Source organism: Hippocampus bargibanti, linkage group LG14 (genome assembly GCF_051943395.1).
Source record: "Hippocampus bargibanti isolate YZ-2025 linkage group LG14, ASM5194339v1, whole genome shotgun sequence".
Taxonomy (NCBI): Eukaryota; Metazoa; Chordata; class Actinopteri; order Syngnathiformes; family Syngnathidae; genus Hippocampus; species Hippocampus bargibanti.
Genome location: NC_142747.1, coordinates 12,184,587 through 12,198,943, shown reverse-complemented (window position 1 = coordinate 12,198,943; position 14,357 = coordinate 12,184,587). Strand labels below are relative to the sequence as shown.

The 14,357-nt window shown below is 40.2% G+C and overlaps 1 protein-coding gene across 1 annotated transcript in view; it reads right to left on the bottom strand.

The window, feature by feature from the left end:
- Positions 1 to 335: 335 nt before the first annotated feature.
- Positions 336 to 14,357, bottom strand: part of egfem1 (EGF-like and EMI domain containing 1) — a 37,477-nt gene continuing 23,455 nt past the window's right edge. Inside the window, exons 19-27 of the mRNA XM_089013812.1 lie at positions 10,855 to 10,986; positions 10,492 to 10,620; positions 10,095 to 10,220; positions 7,095 to 7,223; positions 6,235 to 6,363; positions 6,004 to 6,132; positions 2,745 to 2,870; positions 2,521 to 2,643; positions 336 to 2,292 (exon numbers count right to left, since the gene is read on the bottom strand). Coding sequence (XP_088869938.1) covers positions 2,210 to 2,292; positions 2,521 to 2,643; positions 2,745 to 2,870; positions 6,004 to 6,132; positions 6,235 to 6,363; positions 7,095 to 7,223; positions 10,095 to 10,220; positions 10,492 to 10,620; positions 10,855 to 10,986 — 1,106 coding nt within the window. The 3' untranslated portion in view covers positions 336 to 2,209. The remainder of the gene's footprint in view (positions 2,293 to 2,520; positions 2,644 to 2,744; positions 2,871 to 6,003; positions 6,133 to 6,234; positions 6,364 to 7,094; positions 7,224 to 10,094; positions 10,221 to 10,491; positions 10,621 to 10,854; positions 10,987 to 14,357) is intronic.

Below are 14,357 nucleotides of genomic sequence, written 5' to 3'. Positions count from 1 at the left end.
TGTCATCTGAAGAGCTAGGCTGAGCTAGAATCGCCCCCATGCCCACCCCTCTCCATCAATCACCGACACCAGAGGGAGGATGCGTGGTGATTTCCATTTGCCGCTGCTGGGTTGTTCGCCCATCAGTCACACTGGGGGATGCTAGGATGTGTGCACATTTAGGCGCAGGCACCTGCCCGCCTTTGCTAGACCGCAACCACCTTTAGCTGACGGTAAAGAAAATGCAGCGGTGCGCTTGAAAAATGCTGTATCTATACTTTCTCGCAAAAATCCATTGCGTTCAACACTGCGTTCCAGTGCACACACTTAAAAGATAATTCCAAACAGGTCTTCACAATTGTCTTTATTATTATCTTGCGGTTCTTTGATCAACATATAGTGTTGATCAATGGTAAAAACAAAAAAAACAATACAGTAGTAGAAGGCACCCCTGGCACACAAAATCATTTTCTTATTGTAATATTGTTTCGTTTTGCAAGACAATGTCCATGCTGCAGGTGAATCAAAACAAATATTTAAACCAGTCAATGTGATCATTTACAATAAGCAACAATCTTTGGGCGCTGCTAACTCGGTTATAACATGAGAAAGAAATGCTACGCATGCACGTTTTGCCTGCAGTATTTAGATTTGCCACGTTTACTGAACTGATGAATTCATAATGCCCGCAGTTCAATTGAAACAAATGATCATTGAAATCCGTAATATTTCAACCTATGTATAAGAAGAGTTTTCGGAAGTGAGACAAAAGTAAATCCATTAAACAAAGGCAATGGAAACTGGTAATATGTTTTTAAATCATTCACTGCCATTCCCTAATTTAATCAGGAATTGAAAATATGACACGGAGCGCCAGTCCCGAATTTGTTTGGGTTTACGTTTTTCTTTTGGGGAGGGGTGCCGATAAAGCGCTGGTCAGACCTCTGGCAATGTCTTTGTACAGCCGCCCCCATTTCAAGCTCAGATAACTCCAGACCCATATAACTTAGGAATTAACTCTTTTTTATGCTAAAATAGGAGAGTCTAAGGTTTCTTACGTTAATGTTTATGTAGTCCTAAAACTTACTATTCTGTGGGTCCTGGAATGTGAGTGAAAATGACAAAAACCCTGGCACAGGAGTGGACACAATTTTGCACATTGTCTGGCAATGAATGAGTTAATTTCTCCAAAAGAGTAAATGTACTGTATGTATTTAAAAAAAAAACATAGTTGACAGTATTTATGTGTGTGTGCAGGAAATTAGTTTTTGGGTCTGAATGGAAAAGTTCAAAAGTGGAGTGGGGTGGACACATTTTTGCATGTCTGGCAGTGAATGAGTTAAACACAAAAATTCTATGCAATATTTACTTTTTTTTACAGAATATACAGAAATTCAGCCAACCAAATGAACGTATACATGCAAATACTGAGACGGTAAACATATTTGCCTCTACGAATATACATGTATTGTGTATTACACTGTAGGTAAATTGAATAATGGCTTTCCAAAAATACAAAACACCTCAGGTTGAATAATGTGATTTTTTTTTTTACTGGGAAATTAACTTTCGCTGTTCTTTTCTTTTTCAAACGCCTTCTTCACCTCGAATCAGAATCAGAATAAGAAAACCTTTATTCGTCCCACAATGGGGAAATTTGCATCCTATGGATGCAAACTAAAATCTAACTGTCTAAATACCGTCTGTGCTACAATCATTACACGTACATGGCTGAGGAGAGCCACACAGATGATTGAGTGAAAGAAGTAGTCTACTCTGAAAAGACGATCACTCAAAATGTATTCATTCATCTATTTAATATGGATATATAATACAGTAAAGTCTCGTTATATCGATATCGGATATATCGATAGTCCCGGTTATACGATACTATTTCTATGCACGCATGGAGAAAATTACATGCAAACAGGGTCGGATATATCGATAGTCCCGGTTATATCGATATTTTTTCGGACTCCCTTGAATATCGATATAATGAGACTTTACTGTATATATACAGTACGTGAAGCTATGCCCCTTATAATGCCTTGTAAAGGGATTATGAGTCTTTAAAAGGGAAGTGTTTGAGGTACTCTGAGGCTGGCTCACGAGTCAAATTTTTTTCTTGAAATCCGGGCTCAGTGATGAAACACTACTACTATAAAAGTCACATGATTCCAGACCACCTTTACCTGTGTGAAGTTTCCAAGAGTCAGCCAAGTCATGTGCTTCAATGTTGCCGTTTATCCAGTTTTACTGCTCGCTCTTTATCTGCAGAGAAATTCAGCTGTTTTCGTGTTGGCTGAAGCGGTGCTGAAAAGGGAAATAAAAAAATCAGCGCAAAACGAAAATTCAAAACAAATGTTCTTTGAGGATGTAAAATGAAGACAGAACGAAGTGTGACTCCATGCTGGGTGCACATTAAAATAACTGTCAAGGAGAAACAAGCAGCAATTGAAAAAGACAGAGTGAGCCAGGCAGGGATGGCGTGTGTGTATGTATGCATGTGCATGCATGTGTGAGTATGTGTGTTATCTTCACCACAGGTGGGTCCCAGCCAGGTGAGTGGGCACTGACAGCGTCCATTCACCCCATCACAACGGACCCCATGGGAACACTGGCAAGACAGAGAGCAGTCCGGGCCAAATCGATCCCCGCTGCACTCTGAGAACAACAAGGGAAGACAGAACGATGGATGTGAAAGATGGAGGAAATCGCTGTCCTTGTCTTTTCTAATACTAATAATAATAATAATAATAATTTACCTTTTTCACACCTCTGTCCAGTTCTTCCTGGAGGACAGAAGCAACGTCCAGTAGATGGGTCACATGAGCCACTTAAACAATCACATGACCTTTCACAATTTTGGCCAAACTTGCCAGCTTCACATCCTGAGAAGAAAAAAATGGCCCTGCTCAACTACACATGGATATGAAACATTTATTAACCATCCTGTTGGCCTCATTTTTTTGTCAAAACGACCCGTGTTTAATAACCCTCCCAAATAAGCATCTTAACTCATTCACTGCCAGACGTGACAATAGGTGTTCACTCCTGTGCCAGGGTTTTTGTCATTGTTACTCAAATTCCAGCACCCACAGAATATTGAGTTTTAGGACTACATTCTTTCAGCAGAAAAAAAGAGTTAATTCCAAAATTATATGGGTCTGGAGTTATATGAGCTTGAAAGGAGGGTGGCTGTCCAAAATACAATACAATACATACATATTGATTTATATAGTGGTAACAACAGCTGAAGATGGAAATAAGCACTAAAATGGAACAAAAGGTAAATGTTGTGGAAGGGAAAAAAAACATGGTAATAAGTCTGACAAGCGCTTTATTGGCACCCAAGCGAGAAAAAACAAAACCAAACTAATTCAGGAATGGCACTCTTCTTTTCCTTTCGGCTTTTCCCTTCAAGGGGTCGCCACAGTGAATCAGTGTCCTCCATCTTCAGAGGTTTGATTCGCATGTTTGTTTTGGCCAAGCTTTTACGTCGGATGCCCTTCCTGACACAACCCTCTATATTTATCCGGGCTTGAGACGGCACAAGAAGACACTGGCTTGTGTCCCCCTGTGGCTACTGAACAAGCAACTCCATCAACTCGATGTCATATTTTCAATTCCCGAATAAATTTGTGAATTGAATTTTTAAACATGTATTTTTATTTTGTTGAAGAAACCACAATATATGATATAGTTCTCCCTCCTCACTTTAACTTCAGAAAAGGAACATTGTGCGAAAATGATTTTTGGATATTGTTTTTCCATTCCCGAATTTGTACGGGTTTTGGTTTTTCTTGGGGGGTAATAAAGCGCTGGTCAGTCCTCTGGCAATGATTTTCCCTTCCAAGAGGGGACAGCATTTGCCTTTTGTTGAGCCGCCCCCATTTCAAGCTCAGCTAACTCCAACCCCATATGTCTTCGGAATCAACTTTTTTTTTCTGATCAAAGAAGAGAGTCTAAGGTTTCGTACGCTGCATTGAATGTTGATGCAGTCCTAAAACTCAATTCTGTGGGTTCTGCAATTTTAGTGAAAATGACAAAAAACCTGGTCCTGGAACGGACACATTTTAGCACATCTGGCAGTGAGTTAAAAATGAGAAGCATAAGATGCACCTGTGATTCTCCACATCATGATTTCATCACTTGACAACAAGAGTAAATGTTTTTTTAAAGGACAACCGAAAGCTTCAGACAGGTTGCGTCCATAATTTGTAAAATCACTTCAAATGACTTCTACTGAGCGCATTTTACAAAGATTCCACTGCATACAGCTATATTTTACCTTGTGCTGAATATTCATGACGACTTGTTTTCGAGTTGTTGACGATGCCCTAAGTGACGTCACGGAGGGAACGCCACTGACCGAGAAAGCGACACACAATACAGTACTTTTTTTTGTCTGAAAACACTGTGTATATCGCAAAAGTAGAAGGAAAGCTAGATAAATAACGCAATGGTGAATCATTGTGTGTCGCAGCCAATTGCAGTAACACGCATAAAGAAGGTGTAAGTTTACACAAATTCCCAGCGGACAAAACAGCCCATTTCCAATGGAGCTTGTGCGGCATCTTGTGCATTTTCTGGCCGCTAAATTGGAGTCCAGATGGCTCGAATTGATACGGAAGGACTTCTTTAATCCATTGAAAACATGTATGCTTTCCTCTTCAGAACTATTTTAGTCATATTCATAACTGGAGGTGTAACAAGAAAGCATCGTCTCCGAATCTGAAGACATTGTTTTGATTCTGGAGCAAGGCAGTTTGTGAAGGAGTATTCTGGCGTGACGTCACGAACGAGGGGGCGGGACTTTCTAAGAATCCCCAGTTCCGAGCTCATTTTGTGGCAGTTTTGGGACACTTTAAGTCATTTTTATAGGTGTTTTGCATTTGACTAAAAATAACAGTCTGCGTGTTTTGGGTATTTTAGATGCTATAAAAGGTTTTTCTGATGTCAGTTAGGAAACAAAAAAAATGGTGTTGGTTGTCCTTTAAGTCTTATTAAAAACTATTCTTTTGTTTTAATTCCAGCAGTCATATTGTTACTAAGCTTTTATGACTGTGACAACAAATTGGTGCTTGACAAGTGTCCGAGAACCAATGTCACACAGCAATTCCACTGTAAATCCAAACACATCAGTGTCATGGTAGTATCCACATTTTATGACATATAATAACAACTAATTGTTGTTTCTTTTTTATTGATTTTTTTTTACTAGAATGAAATCCACATTTTGTTCCTCAGCCACAAACGCACACGTCAAGTCCACAATGTTTCTACGCTGGCTGTCCCTCCTGCCGTGACTGAAGTGGCCATTTAAATGCTCACACGCCGTGTGAGATCCTTGCAAGTAGGCGGGAGGGCACAAAGATGGTAGAGGAATGCATTAAGCGGCGGGGAAACATATGTCCGTCGTCAAATAACCAATGCATCTGTTCTTCCACCTTGTCTCCAGGCTTGTCTGTCTCCCCTCAAAAAACAACCCTTCAGACATTTTAGAACCGTTCTCTTCATGCGTGCTCTGTCCATGCAGCATTACAAGTGAGGAATCCCAGTGGCCATATACTGGTATGTAATTGTATTTCTTCATCGTTAAAAAACAGAAAAACATCATTTAAGAAAAAATTTGAATTAGAGCGTAAGCACACACACACACACACACACACACACACACACACACACACACACACACACGCACACACACACACACACACACTCACACTTTTTTTTTTACATTTACCTTTTTAGATATGTTGTAATTGATATGATCGTTATTGCTGTAGATTATTTCCATAGCTTTTTTTGGGTGGGGGCGTATTAGTAATGATAGTTATGTTTGCTGTTTTGTATACTGTACTGTATTTTGTTGTATATATAAAACAAAAGCTTAATTTATCATTTAACCACCAACAGAAATGTAACTTGTGTGGATAGATGTTTATTCTTTGTTTCTTGATATACTGCATGTGACTCACTAAAAGTTTAAGAGACCCTTTGAAATTCAAAAAAAGTACTCACGACTCTGGCACCGAGTTCCATAGTAACCAGGAGGACATACACATTGTCCCGTCATGTGATCACAGTTCTGCCCGGCGTTACAGTCACATGTAAAACCACAATTGAAGCCAAAATATCCAAGCGGGCATTCTAGAAATACAAGATATTGAAAATGAGTTTGCTGAAAACAACCTTTAAGCTTTTACAATAGACTGATCATAGATAAAAAAGAAGTAAAAAGTTGTTGCATACGGTGTTGACAGGCGTGGCCGTAGTACCCATTTGTACAGTTGCAAGTGCCAAAAAAGCGGTCACATGTCCCACCATTGAGGCAAGGACAGTCTTGAGAACAATTCTCTCCATATTTTGCCTGCGAACAAACTACACATGGACACAGATGACATGACACATTACTAGCATTCATTTAAATACAGTTATTTGTTCCACTCCATACATAAAATGAAACTTGATTTAAAGTGGTTCTGTGTTTCGAGTAGAATGGTGTAAAATTCAAGCTGCACAATATATCAAAAACATATACCGTATTTTCTTGTGTATATTTCCGCACCCAAAGCCTTCATTTTCTTCAAGAGGTGACCCTGCGCCTTATACGCAGTTTCACCTTATGTGTGAAGTAATATTGAGCCACAACAGGTCTCGCAACTACTGTGAGCGGCTTCCGACTCTATTTCCCCCTGTAGAAGAAGTACGTAGTGCGTAACCCCAGCCTCTACTATAGTGCCTTGTTACGTGGTGTGCCTTATCTTTGGAAAACTTATATATTTGGATTTTTTTTAATTCATTGAAGGTGCACCTTATACTACAGTGCACCTTATATGCCCAAAAATATGGTCATGAAAGCAAAATTAGTCTGTATAGTGTGCCTATCACTAACACAGAACACTCAGAATATCACATGTAGTGAGTTTAACATTATCCGTGTCCTGTGAAAAACAAATTTATATAATTTCAAAATTACCAAAAATGGACACTGGCATCAAATACAATAAACCAACATATTTTGGAGCATGAAAAACATTTTAATAGTTAATAACCATATCGCTTATAATATGATTTTATCGTTGATCATCCAGGTGTATTGTAATGCTAACCTGTATCACATTCTGGTCCGGTCCAGCCAAGGCCACATTTACATTTACCATCTTCAGGATCACACTGACCACCATTTTGACATCTGCATGCATGTCGGCAATGCAGGCCGTAACGCCCCCTCGGACAGACTGGAGAAATATTAAGAAAGGTTTAGGACATTGCAACAGCAATCAGAATTAAGTCATTCACTGCCATTCACAAATTTATTCAGGAATTGATATGACGCCATTCCTGAATTTGTTCGGGTTTTGTTTTTTTCTTGTTTAGGTGCTGATAAAGCGCTGGCCATGACCTTTGGCAAGGTTTTCCCTTGCTCAAGGCTTTCCTTTTTTTCGATGTTCGCGCTTTGTCAGCTGTTGTTAAAGCGCTATATAAACCAATATGTATGTATTGCATTGCATTTTGGAAATCCGTCCCAAATTGCACCTCATATTACTCTAGATGCATATATCTTAGAAATTAACTCTTTTTTTCTGATGAAAGAGGAGAGTCTAAGGTTTCTTACACTACATTGAATGTTTATGTAGTCCTAAACCTCAATATTCTGAGGGTCCTGGAATTCGAGTGAGAATGACAAAAACCCTGGCACTGTAGTGGACACATTTTGGCACATGTCTGGCAGTCAATAAGTGAATAATAATAATAATAATAATAATAATAATAATAATAATAATAATAATAATAATAGGGCGGCCCGGTAGCCGAGTGGTTAGCACACCGGCTTCACAGTGCAGAGGTCGCCGGTTCGCGTCCCGGTCCGGCCTCCCTGTGTGGAGTTTGCATGTTCTCCCCGGACCCGCGTGGGTTTTCTCCGGGTCCTCCGGTTTCCTCCCACACTCCAAAAACATGCATGGCAGGCAGATTGACCACTCCAAATTGTCCCTAGGTGTGAGTGTGAGAGTGACTGTTGTACGTCTTTGTGTGCCCTGCGATTGGCTGGCAACCAATTCAGGGTGTCCCCCGCCTCGTGCCCGAAGACAGCTGAGATAGGCTCCAGCAACCCCCGCGACCCTAATGAGGAATAAGCGGTACGGAAAATGAGATGAGATGAGAGATAATAATAATAATAATAATAATAATAATAATAATAATAATAATAATATAATAATAATAATAATAATAATAATAACACATTTGATTTGTAAGCACCTTTCAAACTCTCAAGGACATTTTACAGTCACATGACAAGAACAATTCCAACAATATGACTGCACAACAACATTTGTGAGGGGCCTTTTACAAACGGACTCCAGAGTAAAGTTTTGCTGGTTTTGAGTTTTCTTTCTTTCTTTTCGGTATTTTCCGGGCTTCACACGGCTAAAATTGAGGATAATGTGGTGTTTGCGCTGTGGGATGGAAGTCCTGCCCAGTTTTTGCAACATAACAGAAGACATTAAAATAAGGCGGCAACCATCAGAGAACAACACGAAGCACTTCTGCAAGCACTCAGAGACAACCCCCTTTTTGTTTATTTAATCAGCAAGTCATTAACGAGAGGCAAAATAGTCCAATTTGGCACTGATATAAAGAATAATCATGTTTCTCTGGGCAATTTAGCTTGAGAAAACAATATGGAAGATGTCTTTGATTTCCATGTGTATTTATTTGTTTATTTGCCAAGTCCAGTGACATGCAACACAGAAAACGAGCTACTTATATGTCTCTGTAAACATTGGAAAAGAGACATTTTAGAATCGGTGAATACACATGTGCAAGAAGTGAGCCCAAAGTGCATCCTGGGCTGGAAACCCCCGTCTACAATTGCTCAAATGCTGATGCCTTCTGTTTCCCAGGAAAGCAGTCTGTCATCATTTAAGACCCGACACTAGAATGTGTTACTGAAGAGGACTGGTAAAATATTCAAGTTCAAAAATGTAATTACATTGAAGTAATGTATGAGGCAAACTCTCAGCCTAAACTGGTTTGTGCGTGACTACAAACGTTTTCTTTTAAAAATTAACTCATTCAACACTCACTTGTCGAAAGTATTTTGGGCTTTATATTTTTTTAATAATGATGACATTGAATTGAAAAGGTATGAATGGCTTAATGTGTTCATGAATAGGTTAAAAAATATGATCAAATAATATAAGACGATGAGCACATGTGTGTAAAGTTATTTTGATTGTTATCTTCTGCATGTATGAGTTTAAAAGTCGTGATTAAAGATTAAATAATGTGGATACGTGTTAAGAGGAGCATGTTTTGTTTGTTTGTTTGTTTGTATATTTCAGGGTACATATGGAAAAAAAACTATGAAAAAGTAATAATCCGATATTGGTACAAGTACTGGGCTAGGATTAAATTATTCTTCCTACTCCCTTTGAACATAGAAAACCATGATAAACTCTGACATCCATTGACAAACTGTCGCGGCATGGAATTGAAGCAGATTTACGTGGGACAGGAAATGTCGTGTTTGCTTTCAACATTTAGCTTGGAGCAGACGTGCACATTCCACCATGATGTCACTGATCCACTGATCCGCTGGTAAAAAGGAGGCTTTGATCCTCTCTTTCATCTAGAACTGCTTCAGACAACAAAGAGGGTGCAGAACGTCCTTAAGATTGAATGACTGTCTGTCCTTTGTGTTGTGTCACATTATTGGTTATTTTGTTTTTTTTTTGTCTTCAGGAATGGCCCCGCTAGAGTGGCTGCCTTAACAGCAAGTCCTGTATTTTGTATTTCTAGTTCTTCCTTTCCTTTCCTCTTACTTTCATCACTTTGTTGCTGTGAAATTTCTCCGCTGCAAGGCTAATGAAGGTGAATCCAATCCAATCCAATCCAATCCAATAATATATATATTTTTTATAACTTGTAACGTGTTTGTTTACCTCTTCAGGAAATCATCTGAAATCGGATAACACTGTTAATATATACACCGTTGGGTGTATAAAATATTGTTCAATCTGGTCTTTACATGAGGTAGAAGTCCAAAAACATCACGTGAGGATTCATCATAGAAATTCTCTTTGGTCATTAGTGATGTGTTTAAGTACCTTGACAGGACTGCCCCATTTTGCCAGTTGCACAAATACATCTTCCATTTATTGGGTGGCACTGACCCCATTCTCCGCAGGAACAAACTTTAGCGCAGTCTTTGCCATAGTACCCACTTGGACAGGCTGTAGGGGAGAAATGAAGAATTCGTCAGATGTTCAACGGTCAACTATTTGCCATGATTTCATATTTAGGAAGCACAAAAGTTGAAGCAATGTTAGGTTTGTTTATGCCTTATCATGTGAGTCTACATTTCTGTTTATTCATATAACGCAAGAAGGAAGTCTACATTGTTACATGTCTGTGTTGCTGCTCTTGGAAGACAAGAGGCAAAATTGAAAATGCTAGAGAAATAGATGAAGCAAAGAAAACAATGTGTTCATGTAACGAACAAACCTGAGCTGCAGTCAGCTCCGATGAAACCTGGAGGACAGCGGCATGTCCCCATTCGGAAGTCACAGCGTCCACCATTAAGACAACGGCATCGAGACTTACAGTTTGGTCCATAAGTGCCTGGGCGACATCCTAACACAAAATACCCAAGAAGATAATGTGGAAGGAAACACATAGAGTTGAGAGTGGTGTACTGTATTTATTGACTATCATGAAATGAGCTCAGCCAGATGAATGGTTAAAAATATGACTTGACTGAAGGACACAAGGTTAATCCTCCCAATGTAAGGCCATATAAAAGTAAGGCCTCACGCAATTCATTGCAATATTCAAGCAGAAATAAAATGGTCTTAAAACCGTACTCACGTAACTCACAACGTGTTCCGTAGTAACCAGGTAAACAAGTACAGTTCCCTGTAACTGGATGACAGTGCTTATGGTCTCCTGAACACTGGCATGGTTGACTACAGTTCGTCCCAAACATACCAGCAGGACATGCTAACGTAACACACACACACACACACACACACACACACAAATGATGTCAGCATTCAGCAAACACTTTGCATTTGTTTTGATTAAATGTGATCAAGATTAAAAACTAAAGAGTTTATTAACGTGATCATTTAAAACGTGAAAAAGCATGAGAGAGGGCTTTCAAATATTTCATTGTGTGTGGTCAGAAAGCAGAAAGCGGGCTGTGGATGTCAACCCTAGGCCTTCAGTAGTGCTACGTCTGAATCAATCCACTGATGCAATTGTGGTGTGATGACACATCCACTAGAGGATGCCCTGAGCCAGGAAATAACTTGTGAGTTGAAGAAACTTAACAAATACTGTCATTAAACTGTTCTAATTTTTACTCTGAACATATGGATTATTGATAACCTCATAAAATTGCAATATTCTTTGCTAGTTTTGCTAGCTTCAGAGCTGTCCAATTATTTCTAATGATGTCCATATATTCTTGAAAAGTCTGTCTTGAAAATGGCTTTAAAAATTTATCTGCAACCAAATCCTTCTCTTCTCCTTCGTTGGCATTGAGGGTTGACAAAACTGTTATTAAATCAACACAACAATATGTTTGCTTATCACTACAGATACGGCGTGCTAGCTCTGGCCAGTATGCTTTTAGCACGAGTGACTAGCCAATCATAGTTTGCAAAAACTCTGACGTGTCTAGCGCCTTGGGTTGCCAACTCGAACACTGATGGTTGGTTGGTTAAAGCAATAGTTAAAGCAATAGTTTCATCGCTATTGATTTTTATGCTCCATTGCCCGCAGAACTGATTATGAAGGTGTCCAGGTAGATTTCTGACCCTGGTAACAAATGATGACTGAAATGTGATTGGTTAAATACTAAAATACGAAAACACATATCTGGAAGGAGCACAACAGGGGGAAAAGCAATATTAGGAAACAAGACAATTTGGAATAATTTAATAATACGTAATTCATGGACAAAATAGAATTAATGTTAGTCTGTGATTCTGATATTTTTGGGCCAGCAGAGAAAGCCTTGGAGGCCCTGACGGCCCACCACTGTCAGAAAGTCTTGCCACACTGTATTGTGTGAAAATATCAAGACTTTTAATCCTAACTGGTCACAAAATCCATTAACATTCTCATGTGCCCAAACGTAGAATACTTGGTCACATTTTTTCACACAGCCTCTCTACAATGCACACATTTGTGAACACAACAAGAATGAATGCAATCCACCAAACCATCAGTCATAGCGCATGAATCTGTGAACCCAACATGTTTGTGGGTGAAATCGCCGCACTCAGTCAGGCAGCAGCAGGCAGCGTGGGGAACAGATAAGAAAGGACTCCAGACTAAAGAGGCAATTACGGAACTGTCATTATGCATGTCTGCCTTCCAAAAGCCCTTATCCGCTGCTGAGGAGACAAAAACAATGCCTTGTGTTTTACTTGGCAACTGGTGTGTAACATTTATCAGATGTCTGGGGAGTATGTGCAGAGAGGGAAGGAGCGAAGGTGGTGTTGGGGTAGGCTAGTTCATAAATGGTATGGAGTAGAAAATGAAATATTGCATAGTGTCGCTGTGGGTGTTTGCTGCATCGGATTATCATGTGAAAGCATTTTAGGCAAACGTGGTGCATCACCCCCTTGCCAAAATGTTATTTTCTAATGTCTCATTCTTGGGATAATTGTGTGTCAAGAGAGGATGTTTCGCAGTGAGGCCCTCCCTCACACCCCATTTTAATGATGTGGCTTCCATCACCCACAATGCAATGAGGTCCTGCCCAGCCAGTGAAGCACTGGCATGCTCCTGTGATGTGGTGGCAATGGGCACCATTCCGGGACTCACACATCTGGCCACAGTCAGGATTGTAAAAGTTGTCCAGGCACACCGTGGGCCCGGTTCAAACATCAAAACGGTCAAACACAAAAAAAGGATGCCTTTTTTTCAGTCTTATTTGGCTATTCCGCCACTTGTCTTCACTGCCATACCAGCGAGTGAAATGACTAAATCAAATGTCAGTGTTTATTTTTAATTTATACAACATTGTGTTCATTCAGTGAGTTCATGTCGCACACGTGCACTGAATCGGGGACACATCAAAGTCAGCAGCAGCTCAGAGGCCATTCCCTTTTTTGGGGCGCCAGAGACACCCATAATTTGAGCACCTGCTGAGTCCGCAGGCCCCACCAATGCACAACTAAACAGAACCAGGCTACTGATTCCACTTACGGCATGACAGTCTGTTGTTTGGTGCAAGTGTCTGTTTCTCATTGTCAAATCGCCAGACGCTGATTGTTCAAGAGTGCAGTTGGTCGACAAAAATATTTGAGCAACCACAGTACACTGTACTGCAGAGCACCCGGAGAAAAGCTACGCAAGTCAGTCTTCCTCCTTCATTCTCAAAACATGCACGGCAAGCTGATTGAACACTTCAAATTGTCCCAAGGTGCAAGTGTGAGCACGGATGGTTGTTCGTTTCTGTGTACTCTAAGATTGGACGGCAATCGGTTTAGGATGCCCCCCGCCCACTTCGCGAAGCCATCTGGGAGAGGCTCAAGCACCACCGCGAACCTAGTGAGGATAGTGTGGTTCGGAATATATACTGTATTTTCCGGACTATAAGGCGCACCGGATCATGAGGCGCACATTTAATGAATGACATATACGGCATGCGGAATGGAAGTGGATTGTTTTTCAGCATTTTGCCCACAACATTCATCAAGGACTCTGTTGTGCGGTTGTGCCTTTTCAGCAGCACGAATATGCTAGCACTGTTTTTGATTGGGAGGAATGTCGAATGAGTGTGCCATTTAACTGTCATCGCTGGACAACTTTGCGTCGATTGTGTTTTTTGCGCCTGTAATGGGCAGCATTTTCACAGCCTCGCTGCGGCTGGATGGATGCATGGCTTGAGGAGCCCGCAATGAGGAGAAAGGAGCGTCCGTATCTGGGACTGTCATGGCTTGGAATTGAAGCGGATTTATGTGGGACAGGAGATCTGGGACAGTCTCTTTTCGTCAATGGATGAAGCTTTGTGTTTGCTTTCAACATTTAGCTTGTAGCAGATGTGCAAATTTTACCATGACGTCCCTGATCCACTGGTGAAAAGGACAATTTGATTCTCCCCTCTTTCATTAGAGCTGCTTCATACAACAACGAAGATGCAGAAAGTATTTAAGATTGAATAACGGTCTGTGTTTTTGTGTTGTTTTGCATTATTTGTTATCTAGATTTTTGGGGTTATTTTGACTTCAAGATGACATTGCAAGATTAGCTGCCTTTACAGAAGGTCCTGTATTTTGTTTTTCTACTTCTTCCTTTCCTTTCCTCTTTCATTACTTTGCTGCTGTGAAATGTAAATGTCTTTCACTGCAAGACTA